The 22,851-nt window shown below is 36.5% G+C and overlaps 4 protein-coding genes across 9 annotated transcripts; 1 reads left to right on the top strand and 3 right to left on the bottom strand.

Moving 5' to 3' along the window:
• Window positions 1-251: 251 nt before the first annotated feature.
• On the bottom strand, window positions 252-4,607 carry LOC131015842 (UMP-CMP kinase 3-like). 6 transcript variants are annotated; one of them, XM_057944283.1, is made up of 9 exons: window positions 4,455-4,591; window positions 3,221-3,263; window positions 3,070-3,124; window positions 2,780-2,897; window positions 2,259-2,415; window positions 1,874-1,954; window positions 1,261-1,368; window positions 1,111-1,182; window positions 252-562 (listed from the first exon to the last, which is right to left on the bottom strand). In XM_057944283.1, the coding sequence occupies exons 2-9, from the start codon at window positions 3,248-3,250 to the stop codon at window positions 533-535; spliced, it is 651 nt and encodes a 216-aa protein (XP_057800266.1). In that variant the 5' UTR covers window positions 3,251-3,263; window positions 4,455-4,591; the 3' UTR covers window positions 252-532. The 6 variants fall into 6 exon arrangements, with proteins under 6 accessions (XP_057800266.1, XP_057800267.1, XP_057800268.1 ...); XM_057944284.1 differs by having other exon boundaries at window positions 252-541; XM_057944285.1 differs by lacking the exon at window positions 4,455-4,591 and adding an exon at window positions 3,914-4,236 and having other exon boundaries at window positions 252-541.
• Window positions 4,608-9,742: 5,135 nt separating this feature from the next.
• Window positions 9,743-11,070, bottom strand: LOC131018826 (uncharacterized). The gene is made up of 2 exons (XM_057947531.1): window positions 10,471-11,070; window positions 9,743-9,754 (listed from the first exon to the last, which is right to left on the bottom strand). Exons 1-2 carry the CDS (start codon window positions 11,068-11,070, stop codon window positions 9,743-9,745), a joined length of 612 nt encoding a protein of 203 aa, XP_057803514.1.
• A 2,557-nt stretch (window positions 11,071-13,627) lies between these two features.
• On the top strand, window positions 13,628-15,635 carry LOC131015841 (phosphatidylinositol N-acetylglucosaminyltransferase subunit P-like). Its single transcript, XM_057944279.1, has 5 exons — window positions 13,628-13,645; window positions 13,765-14,002; window positions 14,711-14,783; window positions 15,201-15,319; window positions 15,442-15,635. The coding sequence occupies exons 2-5, from the start codon at window positions 13,852-13,854 to the stop codon at window positions 15,564-15,566; spliced, it is 468 nt and encodes a 155-aa protein (XP_057800262.1). The 5' UTR covers window positions 13,628-13,645; window positions 13,765-13,851; the 3' UTR covers window positions 15,567-15,635.
• A 1,559-nt stretch (window positions 15,636-17,194) lies between these two features.
• LOC131015840 (phragmoplastin DRP1E-like) lies at window positions 17,195-22,004 on the bottom strand. Its single transcript, XM_057944278.1, has 15 exons — window positions 21,572-22,004; window positions 21,229-21,292; window positions 20,998-21,105; window positions 20,804-20,905; window positions 20,636-20,686; window positions 20,486-20,547; window positions 20,311-20,401; window positions 20,159-20,223; window positions 19,627-19,821; window positions 19,425-19,544; window positions 19,276-19,346; window positions 18,254-18,479; window positions 18,103-18,153; window positions 17,625-18,020; window positions 17,195-17,517 (listed from the first exon to the last, which is right to left on the bottom strand). Exons 1-15 carry the CDS (start codon window positions 21,710-21,712, stop codon window positions 17,389-17,391), a joined length of 1,872 nt encoding a protein of 623 aa, XP_057800261.1. The 5' UTR covers window positions 21,713-22,004; the 3' UTR covers window positions 17,195-17,388.
• Window positions 22,005-22,851: the final 847 nt, after the last annotated feature.

Here is a 22,851-nt window from a genome sequence, read left to right as displayed (position 1 = left end):
CCACCCGTCGCCCATAAATCGGGAATCTTCTTCTGCTTCAATGGCGCGAACTCACTGGAGCTCGAGATAGCTCCCTAAGAAGAGGATTTCGGCGCCCAAATGAAACGACGACGTAAACTAAGGGAGCAAAACGACGTCTTTTCATTAAACGTCATTTAATATGATTATAATTGACATGTAGTACCAGTTTTAAGTCAAATCATCAATAAAATTTACAAGTGGATATATTACTTCGCCGAAATTCTCCGTCGAATGCAAAAACCGTTTAATAGCGTAATTGAGGTATATTGTGTCTGAAATTTTCAAATTGATGCAAAAAGCGAAAATAAAAATAATTGGGATCCGACGGTACTTACTCCTTTTTACATCACAAGGCACAATAAACCAAAAGAAAAATGTTGACCACTAATGCACTATAACCACTGCATTACAATATATAGACAAAAGCCTCGTGACGACTAAATTAAGTCCAGAAATAATCAAAATCTCAACATTACCTTCAACTGCCAAGCCTCATCAACTCATAAAAATCTCAAACCACCTGCAATTCCAGAATTCCAACTTACATTCAAGTACATCTTGTAACATATCATTTATTTCCTTTACTTTTCAGCGTTTTCAAGCAATTATATTATGGTTAAAACGATACAAATATAAAGCTAGAATAGATAGTACCTACACTGGAATAAAATGGCCATATTATGCAGCTATTTCCACACTTCATTTCCATACATTACATTCAAAAGAATACATTACATTCAAAAGAATGATAATTATTTGCATATGTCTACATTGGTGTGCATACTAACATCCATATCAATCTCTAATTAAATTACAAGTTGTTTTATATAAGAAGCACCCCACAATTGCTTGACTTTTGTTTCTTTTTCTTTTTCTCCGTTAACAAGTAACACAAATCCGTAAAACATATTCAAACAAAAGCTCCATTAGATATTTCATTAAATCTATACATATTATTCTGCTACACAAAATACGCTAGCCCTAAGTTCATGAAGGCAATATGCATCTCATCCAACTGCATTTTGTTGCACCATTTCTAAATTTCTTTCTCCTTATACATCTCCCAAAAATATCACGGTGCTGTCTTACCTTTTCATCCAGGGAGGTGAAAACTTCTTTGACTGCCTCGAAAACTTCTTCAACTGGTTTGGAAGCATCAATCTGAATCAAAGGACACGTCAGTCGCCACTTGCACTAATAAATTTTGGCCTCTCAGAGCGAATAAGTAAAACAAATTACCTTTCGAACCTTGCCTTTGGAATTGTAGTATTCAATCACTGGGAGGCTAGAATTTATATACACCTTAAATCTCTTCCTTATTGACACAATATTATCATCATCTCTACCCTTAAAGTAGAGAAAAGAAATGGATGATGAGAGAATGTAAAGCTAAATAAATTTCAAAATTGAGATGAAGATTGAAACACATTACCTCATCTGCACTATTCTTAAATATATTAATGTTTCATCAAAAGAACTTGCATTTTAAGGCATGTGACGATGCATGTGGTTCGTGCTACAACTACAGTTTATACAGTCTTACTTTATATCTTTTCCTACATAATACTCCCTCCGTCCACAAAAAATAGTCTTTTTTTGCCATTTTGGGATGTCCACAAAAATTAGTCCCTTTCCACTTTTAGAAACTTTCTATCACATAGTGGGCTCATTTCTCCACTCACAATACAATACATTATTATTATTAACACTACCTTTTAAGTGGGACCCTTTCTACACTTACAATAAACTAAACCATGTCGTTCCCTTCTAGGACTATTTTTGGTGGACGGAGGGAGTATTGTTTAGAGAATAAATCAATTTATACTATCCTCATGACCAAAGCGTGAATAACCTGATTTCTATTCAGCACGCGCTTCTCCATTTCCTCCTCTGGACAATCAAAGAAAAGTACGAAGTCGGGCTCAATTCCAGTCTGCCAAGGTAAAAAGCAAAGAGATATAACATGAAACAGCTGGTACGCATGAAGGATATATATTCTTCTACTCAAACCAAATGGCTCAAATAAACTTTTGCAACGTACAACATGAAAATGAAATGAAATTTCCTTAATTGCAACATCTTTTGTTAAATTAAGACAAGAAGACACAGATGCCAACAAAAACATTATCATGCCATGTATATTGTCATGGAAATAAACGACATACAAACTGTAGACCTATATATTAATAACATGTGTGTATTGGTATAAGCAGGGAGAAGCAAAAGAGAAGACATACAACAGACTCAAATGCTGCACGATTCTCCTCATTACGAGGAAAACCATCAATAAGAAATTTGTCATTTCCACTTTCCTCCATTGCCCGCTGGAGAAGCTTAATTGTTACCTCTGAGGGTACAATTTGCCCATCCTTAATCATGTTCTTAATCATTGCCCTGCGTATCATAAATGAAGAGAAAATCCCATCAAAATATTACTCAAAGAGAAGGCCGGTTTGCCTTTTAAAAATAATTGAAAGCACAGAGTTGGAATTTATCTTCTCAAGGCATATTACTGGATAGTACGACATATGTAAGAAGTCAAAATTATCTTACATAACAAGTCTACCGATAACCTCAGAGTTTAGTCACAAAATTATTTTGATGACTAAAAATTTACAATTGGAAGACCTATATATCTATGGCAAACAACTGGTGATCAAAGATGAAGCGACAATTCTCATTTAAAAAATTGTGGTAGAATTTTATGCCATTTTTCAGTGCGTATATTAAATAGCAATAGTGTTAGAATAATGCATACCCATTTTCAGAACCAGAATTTTGCTCTGCTCGGAGAAGATCACCAGCACTAAGGTGAGTATAACCAAAATGTTGAACAATATTTGCACATTGAGTGCCCTTACCACTGCCAGGGCCACCTGCTCAAAATTTAAAGAGGGAAATTTGTTTTGGAGGAATATGAGGTACATGAATAGCCATAAAAGTTAACTACATAACTTCAACCTAAAAATTTTGTTAGCTAATGGACAATAGCTTAACGTCTGAACAGAACCACTGCAGCAATAATCGCTTAAAAAGTAGAGAAATCACCTAGAACAAAAACCACAGTGAGCTTCTTATCTGGGGGTGAGCTCCCTTTTACTTCCTACATGAAAATTAGCTCGTATCAATTGTAGAAGTGTATGTCACCCTGTTGATATTATAACTAAAATTGGATTGGTGCAAGAAAAGAAAAAAATACCTTGTTTGGAGCATCAGCAATAGTCTCCATGCCTCAGAAGTATCTGCATGCAGGCCAGATAACGCAGTGATCAGATGCATCATTTTATCTTTGTTTAGAACAAAAATTATTCAATTAAGAAGAATGACATAGAAGACACCCTCAAACTATCAATGCGAATAATTTCAGATCCAAGAAAATTGGCAATGTTTGTAACCATAAAAAAGCTCTCTATGATTTTAAGTGTAAAAGTCTGTGAATATTTTCCATTAACCAGACAGTGATCATAACTCATGGTATCACAAAGAAACACAGTGGCTGAAGGTTTGATATCGCTGCTGCATGACCAAAGCATAAGATGCAAATCAAAAGAACATTTTAGAAACAAATGGTTGTAATTAACATGAAAAGTGAACCTAAGAAAGATATGCTCTGAAACTAGAAAAGGTTGCATGAAGGTCTTTGACAAGATTAAAAGAAGGAAACTCAACGATGAAAAATTCAATCTCCAGAAAAGGGCCTATTTTATAATTAAAAGAACAACATCATTCCTTTTTCACAAAGTATAAAGATCATTAGTTTAAATGCTTGAAGTCTATGATCCAGCCAACTAGCATTTGCTACTAAATGCAGGTTAAATCTTCATCCAATGATTAAAAGACCCGTTACACCAAAGAAGCATCATATCAATATGAAAAGGATCAGATTCTTTACCGATGAAAGAACAGAATTTGTGAAATCCCAATCAGAAATCCTTAAGTTCAAGGATTACTTTGAACCAGCTAACCAAGTATAAAATCTTTAACCAGTAAGCACGGTATAGAGCAAGATACTCAGACTCAGTCTTCCAGAAGGAAGAAAATTCATCACAGCATAATGAAGAGCACAATCAAATTGCTGGAATCCGCTGGTTTCATTTATTGCAAAAAGCATCGGATCACAGAAAAACTAGATACAAATGCAAAGTAGAAAAAAGAGAGAGAAAAAACACCATTAAGTTAAGATTGAATTCAACTCACTATATATAAACGTGGTCTTACTCACAAAACAGATTAATCATACTCACAAAGTGAGAAATAGGCGAAAAATAAAAAATAAAAATAAAATCATATCCTTTTTTTTTTTAGAATAAATAAAATCGTATGTTACAAAGCTGAGCGGAATTAGCCTCACCAAATTTTAGACAAATAGGATGAAAATAAAGTGGTTTGGATCAAGAAATTAAGGAAAATAAGAGATTAAACTCTGGTCTCACCTGATTGTCGTGCAAGACAAGATGCCAAGAGCGAGGGAAACTTGTGGAGAAGTGGAGACTTACGAAGGAGACAAGAAGCAAAAATCAATATGTTCCGTATTTATAGAGAGAGAGGTATTGATTTTCTGTTTTTCAAATTTTCCTTTTTTATTTGGTGATTTTTTTCTAGGTATATTGGCTTATAAATACTCAAAATTTTTGCATTTTCTGGTTTTGCACCTCAATTTTAAAATCTGCCTATAAATATTCGAATTTTATATTCTTTCTAATTTTGCACTTGACGAATTTTTACCCACAAATTGTTAATGAGATGGCAGCCAGATTGAGAGGGAAGTTTGAAGTTCATAACGAAACAGATAAGTTTGTTGTCAATATGAGATTTTAAACATGTAATTGTAGATTTGGGATGTCAATCCGACTGTCATGTTAGCTACGATTTAAGGGTTAAAATTCGTTGGGTGCAAAATCAGAAAAAAATACAAAATTCAAGCATTTGAAGTATTTGTAACATGGAAGACGTCTTTGAATAATTACAAAAATTGATTATTTTGATATATTTTTTGAACTATTAATCTACTACTAGGGGCGTTCGGTTGCCGAGATTAAATTAGCCCGATATTACCTAAGATTAAGTTGGCCCAACTAATTTTGTCATAGGGGTAAGCCAAGACTCATACACCAAGACTAATCCTATATGGCACTCTCCCAAGATTGAATCACGGGCCGTATCCACCCAACCGAACAAGATATGATAAAGATTAATCTAATCTAGTCATATCTAGTCCTTCAAACCGAACGAAATATGTTACTCACTCCATGCCATTACAAATATCCAATTACTTTTGGCACGTAGATTAAGGAATATGTAATTAGTAGATAAAATGACTTGGTGGAAATTGTGACAGTTTCACAATGGGAAAAAAGAAGACGTGAGAGAGTGAGGCGGCGGATGCGAGGAGTTGTAAGGGAAATTAGGGTTTTGTGAAAGAAGGCATAGAGAGAGAATAGGTGGTTGGGTAATAGTAGCAATGTGTGTAAATATGTTTAAAAAAGTGCATCTATTAGTGGCAATGTGTGTAAATATGTTAAAATTGTAAGGGTAATTGTTGGAAAATAGAAGAATTATCTGATCCCAGTTTTGATGATCCCAAAACCCTTAGATTCATTTTCTTAGACTATATCTTATACCTAAACTCAACTGTTAGAGTTCAGTCCTTTGACTAGAGTTAAGGTAACTGATAGATATAGTCTCTCGATAACAAAGACTGAAGACTGAAGACTTTGAAGACCAAAGCTCAACTGAAGACTGAAAAACGGAGAAAATATACTGGAAATTCAAAGGACAATCTTACTGAAGTCAACGACTGATCATATGTACAACTGATCGATGAAACCTTATCAGTTGACTCTTGTACTCAGACTGAAGATCAGAAGATTTGCATCAAATGCTTCTGCAACGGCATTAAATGCATCAAATTTGAAGATAGTCCTTTCCAGTACAATGACTTTCCTTTTTGGTGCCAAAGTTTTGACGCACCATGCTCCTAAAACAAAGAGGAATCGGACTCTTAACCAATTAGGAGCAAAGCAGATTGAAGCCTCTGCCCAAAAATCTGGAACGTCTCACAACGGCAGAAATCCTGAAGACCATCTCTCCAACGGATCTATTCAAGACTCTGCCTATAAATAGAGCTCGAGAAAGATCTTCAATCTTGGAGGAATACCGATTCGAAGACATACGCTGAAGCTCTGCCATAATATAGAGCCAGCAATTCCTTAAATTTACTAATGTCGAATCGAAGAAGAGAATAGTAAAATCAGTGTAGCTAGTTATCAAAGCTCTCTTAATAGACTAGGTACATCATGTAATATCATAAGTCTAGTCTAGATTACATGAGAGTGTTTTCTCAGTAATCTTAATTGGAAGTGCTCAAACCACATCTCTACAAGAGAAAATGTTGAGTGGTTGTTTAGTAACGTTAAACTAAGCAGTTGGTCCCTTGGCACCATTCAAGCCAAGTGGTTGTGGTTTAGTACCAGGAAACTAAACCATAGGTCCCTTGGCATCCGGTAAGCCAAGTGGTTGTTGTTTAGTACTAGGAAACTAAACTAGGTAGGTTACATTGGTACCGTCAGACCAAGAGGGAGTCCAGCTTAAAGGTTCTGGCTCCAATTACCTTAGCATTAGCTGATTAGACACGACAGCGTCATGGCGTGCTAAGTGTTAAAACCAATTCTGTTGGATTGGTAGGTTTGTTGTGCACCTCTAAGCATTAGCCCAGAAAAGTTTGTCAGACAAATTATCTGGTTGTGGATGTAGGGGAAATGTCTCTGAACCACGTTAAAATCCTTGTGTTCTTTATTTGCTTTTCGTTATTTCCTTATCTGTGCTGAACTGTTTCAAATTGAACTGGATTAACTGAAAAGTGTAACTAAGGATTTTTCAAATGACAAACACTTTTCTAAAGGCTATTCACATTAAGTTTAAATTTCGCTGCTGAGTTATTAATCCTACTGACGATTCAACTTATAGTCAGAACTATTAACAACTCAACTCTGTTTTACAAACTATAGACTGAAGCCTTACGTAGCTCATGTGCTCGACTGATGTCAATCTACTGAAGCATCTTCAGTATCAGTCTTCAACCTATTTTCTAAACTGGAAATTGGTTAAGTTTGATTATGCCTTGTGAAAAATAGCCCACAGGTGTATTTTCCTCCCCCCTCCTCCCCCCCAATTACATATGTCAGTCAACCCTCCAGGACCCCAACAGTAATAATAGAATTATTTCAAAAAATAGATTATGTTTCAGGGACATACAAGAATGAAATAAAGCAAGATGTTTTAGGGATAAAGGAAGTATTATTTTAATTTATTCTAATTTTTTATTTTACTACTAAATTAGGGTTTCAGGGTTCACAATTTTAAAATTTTTAATGAATAAATTTTGTGTCATGGTTTATTTATTTATTTAAAATTTGAGATTTTGTAACGTTAATATATTACTCTCTCCGTCCCATTATTTATGGCCTATGCCTTTTCGGCACGAAGATTAAGAAGACTTAAATTAGGGGAAAAGGTGTTGCATTAGGAGATTAATTAAAATTTCATATTTCTCTGCCTTTTAGAATTAAAGCCAGCAGCTATGGACAACCTTCATCTTTTTCTTGAATAATTCACCATGAGAGAGAGAAGTGTGTATAGATATGTGAGAAATTATGCAAACAAGATCACAACAACAACACAAAAACGATCAAAACTTTAAAGGGATTGGAGAAAAAAATGGGGACAAAGCCACAACTCTTTTTCAAATCTAATCTCAAACAAATCAAATCTCAAACAAAATTGATATCCATATCTCAAACAATTAAATTCTAGAATTTGAAATAAACATTCTATACTTATTAATTCTATGTAACTCAAACTGCAATTTTGGGCAAGAGACAAATCTTTCAAGTAAAATTTCATTTGCCATTTACAAACAAAATCAAATCGGATTTAGACCAGAAGCCAGACCCCAAAAAACAAAAATTAGAAACAAAAAAACAAGAGGGCGCTCCCCAAAACAATAGACCCAGAATAACATCAGATTCAGAAACAAAAAAAAAAAAAAGGAAACAGGCGGAGGAGGAGCAGTGGAGGACAGAGGCAGCGCCAGAAATTTGAACAGAGAGAGGTTTGGCAGCGTTGGACGGTAGATGGATCTGGGACCGAGCCGCTGCTAGGGTTTCACTAGGCGGCGGATAAAAGGGAGAGGTGGATGGCGGACAAGAGAGAGAGGTGGGGGTCGGTGCAGCGCCACTGCTGGGGTTTCACTCGGTGGCGGACAAGAGGGAGAGGTGGACGGCGGATAAGAAAGAAAGACAGCGACACTGTTAGGGTTTCACTCGGCAGCGGCGGATGGCGACGAGAGGGAGAGGTGGGGGTCGGCACAGGGTTTGGGTTTGAGGAGGCAAAGGAGGTGGCTGCAGATGGCAACGAGAAGGAGTGGCGGGTGACAGAGGTGGGAGGGGAGGGAGAGGAAGACGAGAAAGAGGTAATGGCGGTAGGGAGCGACTGGAAGGAATTAGATGAGAGAGATATTGAATTGATTAACAAATTTAACTAAGCTCTAATTATGGCTCAAAATGTTACTTGGGATGGCCCAAAAAGAAATATAGGCCATAAATAATGGGACGGAGGGAGTATAATTTTGTAACTTAAATTTTGTACACATGATTATGCTACGCAAGTGACAACTCAAGTATAATTTTAGAGTAAATTGACATTGGTCATCAAATCATAATTAATTAATAGTGTAGTAATTTACAAACCAAATTTTCTTGTAGTGTGTAATACAAATTTGATAAAAGTTTTGTAATTACATGTAATTATTTCAATAAACAATAACAATTTCATACATATACTATCTACCTAGAAAAGTGATTGAACAAATCTTACTCTTACAAAATTTATCTTACTCTAATTACAATTTTCACATCAATAGTGGGCACGTTATGCTTGTCTACGGTGAGCAGATGATCGTTTCTGTTATAATAAATTGTGTAATTTAATTTAGTCATATTACATAACACATGATTACTATATTTCATCAATATTAATCATTATAAATAATAAAAAAAGAGATAATATAATTGATATAATAATAATATATAAAATTAATTGTGTACTAACCTCTCAAAAAAATTATTCCGACATAGTTATATTCCTTTAATTATTTATATCTTATACGTATATTAATTATTTTTCGTGTACGAATATATATCATATTAATAAACTCAAGAAATAAAGTGAATATTTCTTGAACAAAAAACATATGGTACATTGAGCCTAAGATCATAACATCTTATAAAATAAAAATTATAATATTATTTTTAATTACATTTATTAAAGTTAAAATGTACAATATCTATTAAATAACTTTAGTTAACTTATGATATTATTTAATCATATTATGGTATTATAAAATGACCAACAAAAACATTAATTAATATAGGATTCCACCATTATAAAATTGCTATTACATGTAATTATATAGAATTTATAATTTTGTAAATGTTTGTTCATTTAATTTGTTGGGTCTCGGAGGGTCACTGAACTGGTGTATGGGGGAGGGGGGAATACACCAACAGGCTATTTTTAACTTTGAAAACTGAAGTCAGTATCTATACCAATACTGATGATAGTAAACTAAGGTGAGGTGATCAGTGTAAATGCGCAATCAGTTTTGAAGCGAACCTAGACTGCTACTGATAATGAATCAGTTGGGTAACTTCAGTTTGAGAAACTAGTCAACAAACTGAAGTTCAGATAAAGGATCAGTCTTATCAGTTTTCGAAATCAGAGAAGTGTTATAAATCTTACTGATTGTCCTAAGACTTGTCAGTTAGACTGATAAAACTTGAGCGGAAACGATTTTACTAAATAATCTTTAGTGATGTATAAATATTAGAGCATCTCCAATGCATGGTGTCACCTAAGACACACCCCTCTCCAATGCATTGGTGCTTAAAGAGTGTCTTAGATCTCCATTTCCACAAAATTCATATTTCTACACTTTTATTTTTAAATTCCCAATTTCATTAAAAATAAAATTAAACATTACAATAATTAAAATAAAATTAAAAACATAATTAAAATACGATAATAAAATAAAAAATAACAATAATTTTCTAATTTAAATAAGCCATCGACGCTTGAGCACTTCTTGGACTAGGTGGTTGTGCAAGGCCAATTGTGCCTCCGTCATACCCGTCGTGTCCTTGTTCAAGAGCTTCATATCCATCTCCTCTCGTTTTATCTCGACTTGCATTTTTTTGACCTCGGCGATTTCTCCTGTTTTCAGAGCATGCTCCTTCATGCTTTCGGCCACCTTCTCGAGGGCGCCGGAGAACGTCGAACCTCCTCCCGAAGACCCTTCTCCCTTCTTCGCCTTGCCCTTGTCTCGCTTTGCTGCTTTTTGGCCTTGGGGCCTAGTCGTGACACTCGGCTCCGAAGAAGTGGTGGTTGCTCCACCATCGGAGCCCTTCGACTTCTTTGCGGAGTGGACATCCCGGCTTGCGACATGAATCTTTCGCAGTCGCGAAGCACTTTCCAAGCTTTGATGTAGGAGAATTGCTTCTTGAAATTCGCATCGAACATCGTCTGGGCTTGTTGGGTGATTTGATCGTCGCTCATACCACTCCTCCAATTCTCCTTGCAAGTGTTGTAGAAGCCCTCGAAGAATTTCGTCTCCTTTTGGACACGGGCAAAGTGGGACTTGAGATGTTCCGCCTTTCGCGGCGGCGCTCCCGACTCATTAAGCGCGTTGAACTTCTCCGCGATTGCTCCCCAATATTGGAGCAACCTTTGGGAGGTCCCCAAAATAGGACTGTGGGTTGCCTCCGCCCACAAGATTGCCACGAGCTCGGACTCCTCGCTAGAATATGCAGCGCGGGTGCCCTTGGCTTTCGGCTTCACAGCCTCCGGCTCTTCTTGGACGTTGGCGTTCGGCGCCGGCGTGGGAAGATTTCCCGTAGCCAAGACATTGAAGGCTTGCGAAAATGGAGCAAATCCCATCATTGGAAGCCTCGAAACGCCTTGTTGCTCGAGGTATTCATCGAATTCGCGATCCATTACAAGTAAAATGTAGAAGAGAGAATTGTTGTTGGGATTAAAAAAAATTTAAAGAGAGGATTGTAGTTGAGAAAGCGGTGAATTTGATATTGTGGAAGAGTGGTATTTATAGAAGGGAAAAAAGGGAAAAAAAATAACCGTTAAAATAGCAACGGTCGATTTTAAAAAAAAATTGCAACGGTTATTTTAAATTTAAAAAATGAATTTCGATTTTTTTTTAAATGGGGCGCGTCCTCCGGATGCGCCAACCATTTCCTCCCTTCGTCCCGTGTCTTAGCTAAAACACCGTCTCGCATCAGGGCGAGTCTCCAGCGCTGCTCGCCTCCCAGCGCCCCGGATCGACACTCCACTCGCACCGGCGAGTGGAGATGCTCTTAACATATTAATTATCAATGCATTAAGAATATAACAAGAATAATATTATATAATAATCAACTAAAAACTTATTGGATAATAGAAATAGAAAGTCCATTGGACAATAGCAAGTGTCTTTTGGAGGGAAAATGGTATTCTTGTAAATTTTGTCAACATTTGATTTTTATATATGTAATAGATTGTGTTTCTTGATTTCATCCACCTTCTTCAAATGATACGAAAATCGTTGGGATTCATTTAAGAGGTGTCCCTACCCAAGATGATGTCATCCGCGAGGTCGCGTTGGGTTTGGGAGAAAATTATTATTACCTTAACCATGTTCTCCATAGCCTCGAGAGCTCGAGTTTGCTCGCCGGACGACTCCGCCTTTTTCTTGCCTTTACCTTGTCTTTCTTCGCCACCTTGTGGCCTTGGGGCCTTGTGGAGATACTTTGCTCGCTATAAGTCATTGTATAGCAACCATGCGAGCCCTTGGAAAGTTTGCCAAAGTGGACATCCTTGCCAATAGATGTGAATTTTTGACATTCGCGAAGCACATTCCACGCATGTGGATACTTGAATACACTGCTATGCTCGACAACATACAATTGTTGTGCTTGAGTGATGATTTGCTCATCGCTCATGTTGTAGGCCCAATTCGCCCGACACTTGTCGCAGATGGTCTCTCACACCTTCACGTCCATTTGGACGCATTGAAAGTACGACTTGATTTGCTTCACGTCGCGTGGAATGGTGCCTTGGGGCCATTGCATGTTGCATTTGGTGACGATGTTTCCCCAATACATGGCTCTCTTTTGGTCGGCTCATTTGACGGAGTCGCATGTTGCCTCTACATACAAATGACAGATGAGTGTCGTCTCGGCCGGAGTGTAGCCACCTCTTTGTTAGGTGGTCACCGGCATGGTCGCTATCTCCTCCGCCTCGGGCTCGATCGCCACCGCAAATTGGGAATTCAAATTAATTCCCTCAAGACCCGCCATTGTAACGACATTTCATTTTGAGAGAATGACGAGAATGCTTGGCATCAGATGAGTTTGTATTGTCAGAAGAGGGATTTTGGGGGTGGTTGCTCCAATGATTTCCCCAATTCTCATCCATTTTTAGCACAAAAATGTATGAAATAAAGAAGATGAAGAAGAATGAGAATTGTATGTGAAGTTGAATGGGAAAATGGAGGAATTTATAGAAGGAACAAGACGAATAAAGAAGAAAAAAAAAAGTTGTTCCAACGGCTCTTTGCCGAAAAGAAAAACGAATCAGCCAAACATTTCAAACACACGCGTAAGAGAAAACCGAAGGAGATAAAGTTTTAAGTAAACTACTTCTACTTTACCCGTAAGGTCCGTCAACTTCCTCAAAGAACCAATCAACAAGGCAAACAAAGACCATGAAGCTTATTACCCACACTCAAAGGAGGACCACACAGGGCTCGATGAAAGAGAAAGTATCAAAGAAACTTCTTGGGGTTAGCAGTGAAAGAAAGAGCCCGGCATTCATTTCTTCATTCATATTCATAGCTGAGTCTACTAAAAGAGGGACCAGTCTCATCGTGGTGATTAGAGGACACCTCTGATCGTTCACCTCTAATGTGACACGTTCCCTCCCAGTTATATGATCAAGGGGATCAGTCGGCTAGAGAGAGGGGTGGATTGGATTGGCTTGAGGATAATTTGCGTAGGTAGCAATTACATCCTTTTGTAAAACATTATGTTTGGTAATAGAATAGGACGGCTTGCTCTGACCAAGACTCTACTTTTTGCTTTGTGGGAACATAAAGATAAAAGAATTAACTAAGTATCAGATCGACCAAATTGAACAAATGATAGGTCAAGATCATGTTGTTCATTGGGAATTGAAGAGGGGAGAACGAGCAGACATCGAACGATTAATTTCTATTTCTTGTTATCGTGGAATTCGTCATCAAGATGGATCGCCCTTACGCGGTCAACGAACTCATACTAATGCTAGGACTTGTCGCAAGCAAATTCGGAAATGAAAGAAGTCTACCGAAAGCCCTTGGTACTTGTCTGATCAATCACACTGATAGCTTCAATAGTTCACTGAAATTTAATCGCCCTCTTTTTCACTCCTTATTGGGCCGTATAAAACACGCACCCGATCCATGTTAATTGCGCACCGAGATCGGAGGGGGGTGGGGCATCCCCCACTGGATGGCTTTATCAGCTTTCTTAATCTATGTGTACATACCATATTTTTCTTTTTTATCAGTGCATCAGATAATTAGATTTTTTTTTTTTTTTTTGAGAGAAAGATAATTAGTTAATTACTCCTTTCCTTTTTGAAGTAGCACTGTAGCAGCCCGGTTGCCTTCTCTCCATTTCATTTCTGCAAACCAATTGTGTGACGAAATGCTTAAACTCGAATAATCCCATTGAATCGCATTCTATGGATTCAGCGACTACTCCTCTACCAAAATCAGACTCGTTCAATGCCGATTCCCCATCTCCGACGGGATTAGGCGTTTCCGGCGAGCCTGGGCCCATGCTTTCTCAACTATATGGTTTTCTTGCCTCCATCACCGCCGTGGTTGCCGCAGGTTTGATTGATAGCCTTCTTCACTCATTCTGTTAACTCTGATCTCATCACCTATCTTAATTGTTGCGTTGGAGCAGAGATTTCAAAAATTCCCAATGTTTTTCCTGCAAAACAAACACGCACATTTTGCCCCCACAAAATTTGTTCTCTGAAATGGTGATCTGTTGTGGTAAGAGATGCAGGGCTACAACTGTTGAAATTTAAGGACTGATCATCTATGTTATCCAAACTAGAACTTGACTACATCTTCGTAAATACTATGAAGCATCATCATTCATTTGTTGTTTAATTTCGTATTTTTTTTTCCCTCAAAGCTAATGACATATACAGATGAGTAATTTCGAATCTCGTAAGTTCACTTTAAGGGGTCATTTACTTTGTATGATTGAGTATTTGAGTAGGATTTCTCCAATCCCACCTTTCAATGGGATATGAATCAAGCAAAACTAACTCAAATGATAGAATAGTCAAGGGCCTTTGGATATTCGAAAGTTTCAAGCCATCAAAGTAAACAAGGGGTTAACCTTACTGTTTTTATCTAATCATCCAAAGTAAACGCCCCCTTAGGGTCTAAGTTTGAGAAAGCAGAGTGATTTGGCATCTTCGAGTCATAAGTTGTCTTTAGCTTAGCAGTTGGTCTTTAATTTATAGATTATAATGAAGATGCAGATTCTTGATGGGCATTGATTAAGTTTTGTGTCTTGAACAGGCATTTATGTGATATGGGCATATGTTCCTGACTATTGGCTGCGGTATATAGGAATCGATTACTACCCTAGCAGGTCACTGCTGTAGAATATATGCTTGCCTTTATCATTCTACACTTTTGAGCTTTATTTGAATTCCCTCTTGCTGTCTTCTGCACTTAAACTTACTTTATTGGACTAGATGTTCTTCCTTATCTTGTGGAAATTTAAAATGTGTGCTTCATACTAGTTTTCAATCCGATTATGATTGTAAGTGTATGTTAACAATCTTGCTCTGGATATCTTCTTTGTGTATTAAACGAGAAGATAAAAACCGGAACAACTCAAGATATTGGGCTAGAGAACATTAATTTTAACTTTTTAAGTAGGAAGTGAAAAAATGATACTAATTCAAGATCTTTTACTGAATAAACTTACTAATCCATCCTTGTTAATTCAACAGTTCTATAATGGTTGTTGTGATCTAGTGATTTTCCTCGATGCATTTTTCAGGTATTGGGAATTAGGCGTGCCAACTTATGTAACGGTGATGATTGTTGTAGCGATCGTATTGTATACAGGGCTCAACTTTTTGGCTACTCCTCCTCCTACCTCCATGAAATTGATTTTCGGTACATGTTTGTTTTTATACATGGCTACACACTAATAAGCTTGGAATTAGAAGAATGTATGATTATAAATCTCAAACATCAAAACTTTACTTATCTTTTTTAGCTTCTGTATAATTGTGCAGAGGAATACAGTGAAGACATATTGACTGGAATCCCTATAACAGACGACGGTGAGCCAGTTCTCGAGCCTTTATCTGACATGGGCATCGACCACGTTGATCAACTGCTTAATAATCTAAATTCGTAGGTGAGCCATAAAGTTTTTGCGTTGTAAAACTAATTTCGGAAGGTGAAATAGAAATGCAACATTTCTTCATTGGTGATGGTAAATTGGTAATGCATTCAGAAAATGAATTTGTGCTTCAGCTCAAAGTGACAAAGCAGAGGAAGAGGCCGCTTTCCTTAATAAGATAATCTTTTTGATATTTTATTTGAAGCCGCTGATGCCAAATCATGTTATGTGATTTTCAATCTTGAGCAAGAGACCGTAGGCCAAATCATCTTCATTAATAATAAAAAAGCAACTAGTAAATGCAAAACTAAATATTTCGACGTCCTTCTTAACTGGTATATGTGCATACTCCATGCTTCTCAAAAAAATAATCTTAAAATAAAGGGTAAATTGCTACAATACACAAAGTTTGGATGAATTATGATTTTGCACATAACCTTTGAAATTTAAAATAAAATACACAAAATTTTATTTTATTTTTTCTCCTGGTTGATAATTCCCCTTGAAAAAAGAAAAGAAAAATTGCTACTACAAAACCTAACACAAGAAGCTCACAACTTGTACATATAATGCATTTAATGAACTCCGTAATTCAACAATTCAATATGAAAATAAAGCTTTTCCTCGCAATCAAACATTAATTCACAAGAAAATGAAAATAAATTGTAACAATTTAAAATTTAGTGTATTTTATTTGAAATTTCAAAGGTTGTGAGCACAATTAAAATTTTATTTTTATTTTCTTGTGGATTAATGTTTGATTGCGAGGGAAAGCTTTATTTTCATATTGAATTGCTAAATTTTGAATTTAGGGGAATTTTAAATTGGGGAAAAATAAGAAAAATTAAAATTTGGTGTATTTTATTTCAAAATTCAAATGTTGTGTGCAAATCAGAATTCATCCAAACTTTATATTTTATGATAATTTTTCCTAAAATAAAACGGTACTCCCTCCGTCTCACTCTAATAGGCTCACTTTTTTTGGCATGAAGATTAAAAAATTTATTTTTTAGGAGGAAAGTGGTGTGGTACACACCAATTAAGTACATGTTTTTTTACTCAAAATGGAAAACGAGTCTATTCTAGTGGGACGTCCCAAAAAGGAAAACGAGTCTATTAGAATGAGACGGAAGGAGTATATGAATTTTAATAAAAATAGTTGATGAATGTATTGTGAGTGAAAAATATTGTTTAGATAAAATTTAAAAGGTGTAATATGTTGTGACTTGCGAATAGTGTTTTATAAATGAAATGAGATTATTTTTTGTGGACGTCTCAAAATATTAAATTAAGACTATTTTTTATGAACAAAAGAAGTATATATTATTTGCAAATTATTATATGAATATTTTTCAATTCAATGCTATAAGTTTACCTATTTTAACTTTGAGATCAACTAGTTATGTAAATGTAACTGATGTTACTCAATTTAATAACGAATATAGATTATAATACAAAAAATAAAACTTGGATACTGTTATTAGTATAAGACATTTTACGACATACATGAATAGCTTGGGACATTTAGATGATTTTCCAAATAAAAACTCAAAAACTAGAAAAGAAAAATCAGATCATAAGTTAGCAACTTGATTTACGCCGAAAATATGAGCTGTGAAGATGAATATAAGTAATGGAGGCTATAAACTAAAGATCATCCTCATTTACGCCGTTACAACAAATAAAAAAATCTCACATCATCAAGCCAATTCAATATAATGAATCAGAAACAATAGTGCAAAATGAAGGACTGAGTGCATTCAGTCACAGAATCAGACAAATCACGACATCGTGAACAATATATTAACATACAAACAAGACCTATCGAGTATGAAATTCATCGAACCCATGCCACAGAATCAACCTCATCCCTTGCTTTCTTGTACAATTCAAGTCTTTTAGCACATTGCAGCCTCCTCTCCATCAATGCTGGATCTTCATCCAATAACTCTGCAAGTTGCTTACCCTGCAATATCGCCAAACGTGAGTGAGTACGGACAATCATATTAACCTTCTAACACTGGCTTGATGGCTCAAAAGGAAATGAGATTTCAGGCAACATCCAGTATGTACCTCTTTCCTCCCAATTTGGGTGTAGAAGTAATTGAGTAAATTCTGTTTGGCCTCCTTAACTTGGCAGTAAACCACTGCCTTGGGAATCGAGTTCCTCAAAGTCTCAGATATCATATATACATAAGACGACACGTTAGAACCTATCCTCCTGAAATGTGCCTCTGCATAACGATCAATGTTCTGTGCAGCTGGTGAGATTTCCCGTGGGTTCCCCCCTGGGTTTCCAGCTTTCTCTACCTCCTGAGGAAGCTTCCGGAAGAAATCTACGGTCAGATATGAAGATTCCATATCAACCAATCTAACAACTGTTTTCTTGCTTTCCTCCCGGAACCTCTCCAATGATTCATTTGCTGCTCCAGCTATAGTTGACTGTAGAGTTGGGAACCGTTTCAACTCCTGTTCCACCAGATAGATTAAATAAGAGAATAAAGGAATCATACAAAATCAAGAAAAAAATATTTAAGAATGACAGGCTCACCTGGCACTCCCCAATTGATTTTCTGACAAGCTCCTTCAGCACAAGGTGAACCTGATCAACAATGTTTTGGTTAGTCACTAATATTATGATGTAACGAGATTAAATACTTCCGAGAAAAAATGGTATCCGATTCCAATAGCAGAGTACTCACAGCATCTACAGACGCTTCAGCAGGCCCCCTGAAATAATTTAGTGACCCCTCAATAAGTCGCCGATAACCTTGCTCAGGAGCAATCAAATGTGGTTGGTAACCATCAGCTTCTGAGACAATTTTTCTCACATTCTGCACTGAAAGGTGACGATCAAATGGAAGTTTTTTCAATGCAGCAGGCAGCTGATTGTCAAAAACTCCATAAATTCGATCACCTCCGGGACGGCTGAAATAATTATGCAGATGATTAAAATCATTAACTACAATTTCTATAACTGAGCAAATACAAACAGAAATTGTGAGAAAGAACGGTGGTCTGATTATGTAACAAACAGATAAATAGATGTTTTCCTTCGTCCTTCCCAGTAGAATGCTAAAAACTGCAACTCAAGTTTGTAAGCCAAGAACCCATTTGGTTCTATTTCTTGAAGCCCTTCTGAAGAGTGCTCAAGTAAAGAGGTATAAAAATTCCCCCAATTACTACTTGAGAATAGAAATGTGGCCGGAAGGGCTAAAGTTTTGCAAATTGGTTTTGTTTGATTTTTTCCAACAATGCCAAATTTGATCTCATATGTCACTTCAAGTAGGTTTCTATCTAATGCTACTGGCATCAAATAATGAAGTTGATATTTTACTCAGCACTAATAAGATTCTAGTTATGGTTTCATCTTAAAAATCTGGAAAAAACAATGCAATACTAATAAGCTTCTATGCCAGCAATACATCATCAGCATTAGAAATTGCAAATTTAGGGTTTCATTGACAAACTCTTGTAAGTTTGACTGCTGAGTCATCTTACTAATTGAAATGAGTGGCAACAGGATGCAGAAAATTCACAATGGTAGAAACCTAAATGTGGTAGGGAGGACAAAGGTTACCGATCAGATATATATCTGATCTGATGCATGTAAACCATAAAACCTCTGGAAGTTTCAAAACAACAAGATAGAAGGTAAAATGTTATTAGAAGAAGTTTTCCGATGTAAAATATCAGGTTGATGAAAAGCACAAGACAAGCATACCCTCCATCCAGATGCTCCTTGAATATCTTGTCAAAAGCACGGCAAAGTTCCAAGATGGTGTATAGTTGAGCCTGAAAAACAAGCTTCAGTTGCTGGAAAAGTTGAAATACTTCAAAATAAAATCATGAAGAGGAATGCAAGAATCTCACCCCAGCATCAACAGCAATAGGCCTTCCGAGGTGGTCCATCTCAGCTTCAAGTTCATCTATACTTTTGTTGATCAAGGAAGTTATACTTGGAATTCTTGCCCTGATAACAGATTCTAAGTGCTGAAAGAGAAGTATCCAACAATGTAAGCTCAAACCAGATTGCAGCAAGTATATCGATTGCAGCTGATATAAAAAATTGTACCCTAGAGAGCAGCTTTGCAAGATATTCAGAACCCATTTTACTAGCCAAATGCCCATAGTCCGGACTTGTAGCGAAGTACTCACGCTCCTTTCGCCTAGCAGCCATCATGTCAACATTTTTGTTGATATCTGCTTGTGAACGATTCACAATACCCACCCACGGATGTTGTAAACGATAAGCTCGTCCATCCAGAACCTATTGTGAGTAGTAGAGAACACAAAAACAAGCTCAACTGCTTATCTTAAAACGTACACGATACAAAGAGAGGATGCCTGAATAAGAGTGGGCGCCATATTAGAGCGTACATGTAATGTATGGGAAGGGGCAACAAATAAGAGTGTGGTACTAAATTACGAAGCTGAAATGGAAGAAATAAGGGTGGCAGGAAACATTTTGAAGAAGAAAAAAAATGATCAACATTATTACTGCTCTTAGTCTAGCATGATGAAATTACTCATTCAGATAAAAGATTATTACAAATATCTTTCTATTTTATTCTGCTTAATATACACATATAGGGAGGAGAGATTACATCAATCGCATTGGTTCCTTTGTCCATCAGATCAAGCTTTGTAAGCACTCCAAATGTGCGCTCACCTGCATAAATTGCATAACAATCACGATATAGCACTACCAAGTTTGCAGCTTTCCATATTCTTTAGAGTATAGGAAGAAGGTTCTTACCTGATGGATCCACTTCCCTTGCAAGTTTAATAGCATCTGATGTAGCAATATCTTGGTTCGCAGGAGATATTGCCAGTATGATGCAGTTGGGCTGCAGGACAAATGAAATTGTAATATACACATGTACGGAACCACTGAAAAATACATACCATCATATAAAATACATTCAACTAACCTTCTCAACATAAGCACGAACCATATTCTCAATGTCTTCGACTATAGTTTCAGGTTGCCCCTCTGAAAAAGAGTGATTTTTTTTCAGCGTCATATATAGTTTATAGTAATTAAATTTTACCGATTAGAAGAATCACAAATGAGACCGTACCTACAGCAACTTTTGTTAAACCCGGAAGATCAATAAGAGTTAAGTTGACAACTGCAAGAAAGAATTGAAAAGAAAAAAGAATCAGCAGTGCCAAACCCCTTAGGTGAGCAAGAGCAAACTTTAACATGTCACATGGTTGAAGATAAATTAGGTTCAAAATAGACATACCATTGGGTGAATAGATACTGAGGTGAATAGGAACTGGAGAAATTTGTTTCGTCTTTCCTGTGATTCTATCAGTTTCATCCTGAATTTCCTTGCGAACCAAACCTGCATCACAAATGAACATGACATAAACATCTTGTAAATGGATCCCTATCAGTGTGCAGCAGCAGCATCACACTCGTTCACTACACACATACCAAAATCAGAGAATTTCCTCCGAGGCAAATGACCAAATTCTGCGTATTCCTGCTGCCCATCTTCCGTTTTCTGCAGTTGCAACACCAGCGGTCTCCTCGTAACAATTCCTGAACTCATAATATAATAATTAAAAAACCAACATTGCACATGATCGAATCAACTAAAAGATCGACGAGCAAGCATTTTGAAACACAGTGTGCTATTAACTAATTGCATTAACCAGAACTAACCAGAGCCTCGAGGAAGAAAATCACGTCCTACTATGCTCTCCAAAACCGAAGACTTCCCTGAACTCTGCATTCAAAAGGAACGCATTCAGAACCCACGCAGAGAAATAGCCACCATTTTAAGTTTAACTACAACAAAAGCAAAATTCAGAAAGAGATCAGAAATAAACGCTGCCTCTCCCACTCATCCTACATCTGAATCGTCAATAAAATTCCTATTTACCCCCGAAATCAAAACATTTCAGTGCATAATCAGCACGGATCTGCTAAATCAAAACAAGAATCATCCACTCTCCGAATCTCTACTTGAGCTAATTAACACAGCAAATCGATTTGATATACCGACCTGACCACCGACAACGGCAACGGAGGGGAGAGCGTCCCAGAGCGAGGAGAAGGCCTGGTCGCCGCCGCCGTAGTCGCCGAGGGCGGTGCAAGCCCTCTGTATTCTGTTCACCAATCCAATCAAACTTTCCATTGTCGCCATCTTATACTATTCAGATCTAAATTGAAAATGCGATGCAGCTTCAGCTCCTTGCAAGCCCAAAGGAATTGAAGTGAAAGACAGTAGAGGAACAACAAGTGTATGGAGTTGAAATGAGAGAAAGAGAGAAGAAGTTGAAATTGGGGGTATTTTTTCAACTTGAAGTGGAAAAATAATTTGAAATTCTGTGTGGTTAGTCATATATTGCACCGTCGGTCTACTTCTGGTTTAACTCATTTTTATTACCCTCACAAAAATTTGTGTATCAACAAAATTAAATACATTATTGAATATAGATTTGCTTCCCTTCATCCAAGTCAAAAATATAAATTTAAATTTAGATACCGATATATGATGCTTATATTTTATGACGAGAGACTTTTTTTTGGGGAAGTTTAAATGTTTAATTGTCAAATTTATCAATGATATAGATTTAAATTTAAATACCAATGTATGTTAGTAGCACTCCTCCGTCCACCAATTCGTGTCCTAAGGGAAGGGGACATGGGTTTTAACAAAAAATATACTTATTTATTTGTTAAATGAAGAAAGAGACCCACAATTAATAAAGGTTAATACATTAATTAGTGGATTAGGACACGAATTGGTGGACGGACCAAAATGACAAATTAAGACACGAATTGATGGACGAAGGGAGTATGTTTTATGACACGAGAGTTTTTTTTGGAAAAGTTTCATCATCAAATTTAGCAATCTTTTGTTAATGTTTACGATTATAAAATACTAGTTTTTAAAATATTTATATTACACCACAACCTTTTAATGCTTACAAATATTAACATTCACAATTTTTTATGAGATGTACTATATAGAAATAATATATTCGCTTGGCCATTTTAAAAAAAGAAATACAAATTTTGGCCACTGATTTGAAAAATGTAAAATCTGACAATTTTTTATGTTTTATGACTGTTTTGCCCTTAATTAGGGTGAACCGGATTCGAGTTTGCGCGTGGGTTAGATACACTTGGTACTATTAGTGCCAAATGTACAAAAAAAAATCAAGTAAATTGGTACACTTGGCACTATTAGTGTCAATAGTGCCATGCACGAATGACGAATGGTATTAGTGACCATATTAGTGTCAATAGTGTCATATACTTGTGTTGATACACTATCTT

Source organism: Salvia miltiorrhiza, chromosome 3 (assembly GCF_028751815.1).
Source record: "Salvia miltiorrhiza cultivar Shanhuang (shh) chromosome 3, IMPLAD_Smil_shh, whole genome shotgun sequence".
Lineage (NCBI taxonomy): Eukaryota > Viridiplantae > Streptophyta > Magnoliopsida > Lamiales > Lamiaceae > Salvia > Salvia miltiorrhiza.
The sequence above is the reverse complement of the archived record's forward strand: the minus strand, read 5'-3'. Positions and strand labels throughout refer to the sequence as shown.